Consider the following 6,347-nt stretch of genomic DNA (forward strand, 5'->3'; position numbering starts at 1 on the left):
CTGTATGTGGGATCCGAACCCTCGGCGGGAGCGCTGCCGCGCTTCCCAAGCGGCACACTATCGCAGTGCGCCACTGGGCCGGCCCTATTTGTTCAACTTTTTAAACTCCTGTTCTTCCTACCTTTCACTGAGAACTGTTCCCCTAAACTCAACAACAGATTTCTTTTCCCTTTTGCCTTATTGCTTGACTGATGACTTTGACTCTTACCTCTCTGCTAAGTACCACTAATCTATATCTCCAATCTCTCAATCAAGATATAATCTAATATCTCCAACTTTCTAGAAGATAGGTATAGCTAGATACTCCACCTCATCTCAACCTCAAAATGTCCCAGAATTGATCTCACATAAAGCTTTTTCTTTTATCCTTATTTCTAACACCACCATTTCCCCAGACATATAATCTATAAAGCTTTTTTTTTCCCTAAAAAGCTTGGAGTCAAAATTTTTTGCTTTCTCTCTAATATTTTTTTGCAATGACATCTTAAATCTTTCTACTCCTTCTCTGGAATCCTACAAGTGGACTTTAGATTGTCATCCTGGCTTAGATTAACCTCCTTTCTATGCTTCCGGTTTCTTATCTCTTTCACTTACAATTTTTTTTATGTACTACTGCCTGATTAATCTTTCTTAAAGACCCTTTTACCTGTGTTAGCCCTGAGGCATAATTGAGCAAAGTATCTACTGAGTTTGAACTCAATTTACCCCCTGAAGAAGTGTGGCATCATAAGTATGGTATTGGACTCAGAATCAGGAAATCAGGTTTTGTGACTCCAGTTGAACAAATCTATTTCCCTGGGCTTCTGTGGCCTCATGTATAAAATGAAGGCATTGGACTTAGATGACCTTTGAGGTTTTTTCCAGCCGTAAAGTAGTGTTGCTGTAATACTCTAGAATGTATAGGGCTCCCTGTTTAGTAATGTTGGAATCCAACTTCAACTCCTCAAGATAATATCTAAGGCCTTCTATAATCTAACCTTACCTAATTCACACAAAGTCCAACTATTTGGTAAAATAGTCTGTTCCGGTCAGATTGGTCTGATTACTTTCCCTTTCCCACAAACGGATGATTCCCATTTCAGGTTATACGTTCATTTTGTTCCTTCCACTTAGAATGCCCTTTGTTTTCTCATTACCAAAATCCCCCTAGGTCGCTGACAAAGTTGACTGTTTCCTTGAGAACCACTTGGTGTTATATTTCCTCATAATCTTCTGCATGCAACTCTTGGTTTTGATTGCTATTTCATTATTTATTTCACCTGAATACTCCCATGTTTTATCTCCTATATGTTCCAAGAATTATGAGCCACCAAATATAACACTTATATCCATGAAGCATTAATAAGTAGCCTAGACTGGTATTCATCTGATGAGCAAATTCAAAAGAACTCACCATGATAAAAAAAAAATATTCAAGCTTTTATTGGCAAAAGAGGGCAAAGTTACTAACACAAATAGCTTTAAATAGTTATCAAATAAAACAACCTTAAAAACTATACTCAAAACTAAAATATTTGCTTTCTAATTAAACTTATGGCCAACCTTTTCTCTAAAGTGGTACTGTGAACATGGGTTTTGGAGTTAGAGCTCAAATGTCAGCTCTCCTGTTACTTAGTTCTATGACAAGATTACTTTATCACTTTAAGCCTCAGTTTACTCATCTATAAAATGGAATCAAAGTATACCATAGCATTATTATGGTGCTAGCATTGCTATAATAATGAAGATAATGAATGCAAAGTGCATCTTACCATTCCTGGCATGTAATAGATGCTCACGCAATACTTCTTCATACCTATTGATCCCAATGTTCTCATTCCCTTCCTTAGAGACAAAACCTCCAATAATGTACTGCTATAGCCCCAAACCCCACCAGCCATTGTGCCATGATGATAGAAATCTCATGCCATTTTGACTCTTAAAGACTGAAAAGTCTTGGATGTTTCTGTGCAAATGAGCTCATTGGAGCTTCCTTCACAGTCCAGTACATATCATTGCTATTTTGGAGCATGCCCACTGACAGCTGGGACATGATGTGCTTTTGTATCCAGTGTTCATTTGTCTGTGCTCAGAAGAAAATAAATAGGGTTTGCAAAAAACAAAATTGTGAAATAAATAATTTGTATTGAACATCTCCAGCCTCCCTCGACTTTTGCTTCCTCTTGCTGCTTCAACTGTGGCAGATTATCTCTTTTTGCCTTCAGGCTTTCTCTCCCTATCAAAAAACAAAAGGATCTGATGTAATCTTTATATTGTATGAAACCTACCCATTGCCATTTTGCTAATTCTGTCTGTGTATGAACTATCTCAGTTACCATAGCTTTATAATCAGTCTTGCTATCTGGCAGTGAAGACTTCCACCATTTAAAAACCTTGATGATTTAAATATTAATTAATAAAAATCAGATATTGGGGAAAGAACATGGAAGGGAATATAAGTGGGCTAATATCTTCAACTTTCATGACAGAGACAAAAGAGATAAAATTTTTTAAACTTTTTAATGGAAAATTTTAAATATAATGAAGTCAATAGTATAAACAAACCCCCAGGTACTCATCCCCTAGCTTGCTCATGTCCAGTCCTGTTTTTTCTATAACCCGTATTCACTTCCCACCCCCACCTACCCCAGAGATGGGATTATTTTGAAACAAATCTGGTGGGATCTTTAGAGACCAGTATTTCTGTTGTGAAGAAACATTTACCTAAAGTTTAATATATTCTTTAGTTTCTGCATTTATTAACTTCAAGCAAATTTAGATTTAACTCTTTCTATTGAAAATAGCATTTTTATAAATTGATTATTTTCTGTGTACCTTGCTGTCTATCTAATGCATATTATAGAAATATCAGGAGTGAAGATCACTATGTTAATGATTGTTATTTCTGGTGTTGGAATTTGGGTAGCTTTGAAAATTCTCTATACTTTTCTGTATTACTTAAGTTTTTTCAATAAACTTTATAAAAATAATTATTTTTTAAGAAGTAATTATTTATTAAAACTTGAGGAAAATAAGTAGTTATAGTATTAAGATTTTATTTAACTAATTTATAAGAATTTTAACTTTCAGGATGCAGTTCTACCTCAAGAAATAAGTCAAGTAAATCAACATCATAAATCTGGCTTTAATGACAACAGTGTTAAATATCAACAAAGAAAACATGACCCTCACAGAAAATGTAAGTTTTAAGTTAGAAAGGTGTACTTGTGTGCTATCTGCTTTGTTTCTTTTTTAAATAAAAAGCTTTATAGAGATATATTTACATAAAATAAATTCATTCTTTTAAAGTAAAAAAATCAGTGGGTTTTTTTTATATTTTCACAGAGTTGTACAACCAACACCACTATCTAAATTTAGAACATTTTCATCACCCCAAAAAGAGACATTATACCAATTAGCAGTCACTCCTCTGAACCCTGGCAACTACTAATTTACTTTTTATCTCTATGGATTTACCTATTGTGGACTTTTCATATAAACAGAATCAGAAAATATGTGACCTTTTGTGACTGGCTTCATCCACTTGTCATAATGTTTTCAAGGTTCATCCATGTTGTAGCATGTATCAGCACCTTATTCCTTTTTATGGCTGAATAAAATTTCATTGTATGAATACTACATTTTGTTTATCCATTCATCCATCGATGGACATTGGGGTTGTTTCCTCTTTAGAGCTATAATGAATAATGCTGCTATGAATATCTGTGTACTCATACAAGGTTTTGTGTGAACATATGTTTACAGTTCTCTTGGGTATATACCTATGAGTGGAATGACTGAGTCATATGGTAACTGTATATTTAACTTTTGATGGAACCACCAAACTTTTTCCAAAGTGACTGTACCATTTTATATTTGCACCAGCAATATGTGAGGGTCCAATTTCTCCACATTCTCCATAGTGCTTATTATTTATTGTTCATCTCTTTGATAATAGCCATCCTGGTAGGTGTGAAGTGGAATCTCCTTGTGATTTTCATTTGTGATTCATTAATGGCTAATAATGTTGATCATCTCTTCATGTGCTTGTTGGCTGTCTGTATATCTTTGGAGAAATGTCTGTTCAAATCCTTGGTTTATTTTTTAATTGGATTGTTTGTGTTTTTAGTCTTAATTTGTAAGAATTTTTTATAAATTCTAGATACTACACACTTATCAGATGTATGATGTGCAAATGTTTTCACCCATTCTGTGAGTTGTTGTTTAACTTTCTTTATGGTATTCTTGAAGCACAAAAGTTTTTAATTTTGATGAAATCCAATTTGTGTATTTTTTTCTACTTTTTCTTTGGTTGCCTATGCTTTACGTATCATACCTAAGAAACCATTGCCTAATCCAAGGTCCTGAAGGGTTACACTGTTTTTCTTCTAATAGTTGTATAGTTTTAGCTCTTACATTTAGGTCTCTTTCCATTTGGAGTAAATGTTTATTTTTTTCTTTTTTTGTTGTTTGAGTAAATGTTTATATGTGGTACAAGGTAGGTGTTCATACTCATTCTTTTGCATGTGGATATCCAGTTGTCCCAGCACCATTCATCAAAAAGACCACTTTTATTATTTTTTAATTTATTTATTTAATTTATTTTATTTAACTTATTAAATATTAAGTTAAATTTATTTTAATTATTTTATTTTATTTATTATTTCCACATTGAATCTCTTGACACCCCATTGGATAGTCTTGGCACTCTTGTCAAAAATTTTGATATTTTATGTATGGGTTTATTTCTGGACTCAGTTCCATTCCACTGTTCTGTGTGCCTGTTCTTATGCAAACAACATACTATCTTGATTACTGTAGCTTTGTCATAAGTTTTGAAATCAGAAAATTTGAGTCCTGCAACTCTTGTCAAAAATTTTGATATTTTATGTATGGGTTTATTTCTGGACTCAGTTCCATTCCACTGTTCTGTGTGCCTGTTCTTATGCAAACAACACACTATCTTGATTACTGTAGCTTTGTCATAAGTTTTGAAATCAGAAAATTTGAGTCCTGCAACTTTGTTTTCCTTTTTCAAGGCAGTATTTTCTAGTTTGTGTCACTTGCATTTTCATATGAATTTTAAGATCATCTTATTTCTGCAAAAAAGGCAGCTTGAACTGTTATAGGGATTGCATTGATTTATTGTCGTCTTAATAATATTAGGTCTTCATATCCATGAATATAGGATAGCTTTCCAATTATTTAGGTCTTTAATTTCTTCCAGTGATTTCTTACTGTCTTCAGTGCACATGTCATATACATTTTTTGTCAAATTTATTCCTAAGTATTGTATCATTTTTAGTGCTATTGTCAATGGAACTGTGTTCTTAATTTTATTTTTGGATTGTTCATTGCTATTTATAGAACAAAAACTGACTTTTGTATATTGATCATGCCACCTTGCTGAACTTGTTTATTAGCCCTAATTTTGGGGGGCTTCTGCAAATAGAAATAGTTGTACTTCTTTCTATAAATCTGGATGCCGGGGCCGGCCCGGTGGCGCACTGGATAGTGCGCCGCTTGGGAAGCGCGGCGGCGCTCCCGCCCGAGGGTTCGGATCCCACATACAGACCGGTTCCCGCTCACTGGCTGAGCAAGGCGTGGGAGCAACACCAAGGGTTGCAATCCCGTTGCTGGTCCCCGGTCCGGTACGGGGGCAACACTGAGGGTTGCGATCCGTTGCCGGACACGGAAAAAGACAAAAATAAATAAATAAATAAAAAATAAAGTAACCCTGCTGTTAGGTCCGCCTTGTGTCCCCGGCCCTCATCAGCCTTGTTGCCACAGGTATGCCTCTGGAAGCCACAGAGTCACTTTCCCAGAATGATCAAAGAGCAAGTGAATTCCCTCCCTGTCATCTGTCCTGACCTTCGTGATGCCAGTGTTGGTCCCGCTTTCTGTTCTCTTACCAAAAACATGGAGGCCAGGTGGTGGGGGGCCAGATATCCATTTGACAGTTGTTCATATTACTTAGGGACTTGTCTCTAGTCCGGTTGGACTGATATAACAAAATACCATAGACTGGGGGGACTTGAGCAAGAGACATTTATTTCTCATGGTTCTGAAGGCTGGGAAGTACAATATCAGGGTGTTGGCAGATTCGGGTTTTGAGGAGGGCTCTCTTCCTGGCTTGCAGACAGCAGCCTTTGTGGTGTGTCCTCACGTGGCAGAGAGAGAAGGGAAGCTCTGGTGTCTCTTCCTCTTCTTATAAAAGCCCTAATTCAGGGCCAGCCCTAGGCTCACTTGGGAGAGTGTGGTCCTGATAACACCAAGGCCACGGGTTCAGATCCCATATAGGGATGGCCGGTTAGCTCACTGGGTGAGCGTGGTGCTGACAACACCAAGTCAAGGGTTAAGATCCCCTT

At 36.1% G+C, this 6,347-nt stretch overlaps 1 protein-coding gene across 1 annotated transcript in view; it reads left to right on the forward strand.

Moving 5' to 3' along the window:
• Nucleotides 1-6,347, forward strand: part of XRN1 (5'-3' exoribonuclease 1) — a 137,081-nt gene that overhangs the window by 98,251 nt on the left and 32,483 nt on the right. Inside the window, exon 33 of the mRNA XM_008585628.1 lies at nt 3,070-3,178. Within this exon, the coding sequence (XP_008583850.1) occupies nt 3,070-3,178 (109 nt within the window). The remainder of the gene's footprint in view (nt 1-3,069; nt 3,179-6,347) is intronic.

This window comes from Galeopterus variegatus, unplaced genomic scaffold, assembly GCF_000696425.1.
Source record: "Galeopterus variegatus unplaced genomic scaffold, G_variegatus-3.0.2 Scaffold3648, whole genome shotgun sequence".
NCBI lineage: Eukaryota > Metazoa > Chordata > Mammalia > Dermoptera > Cynocephalidae > Galeopterus > Galeopterus variegatus.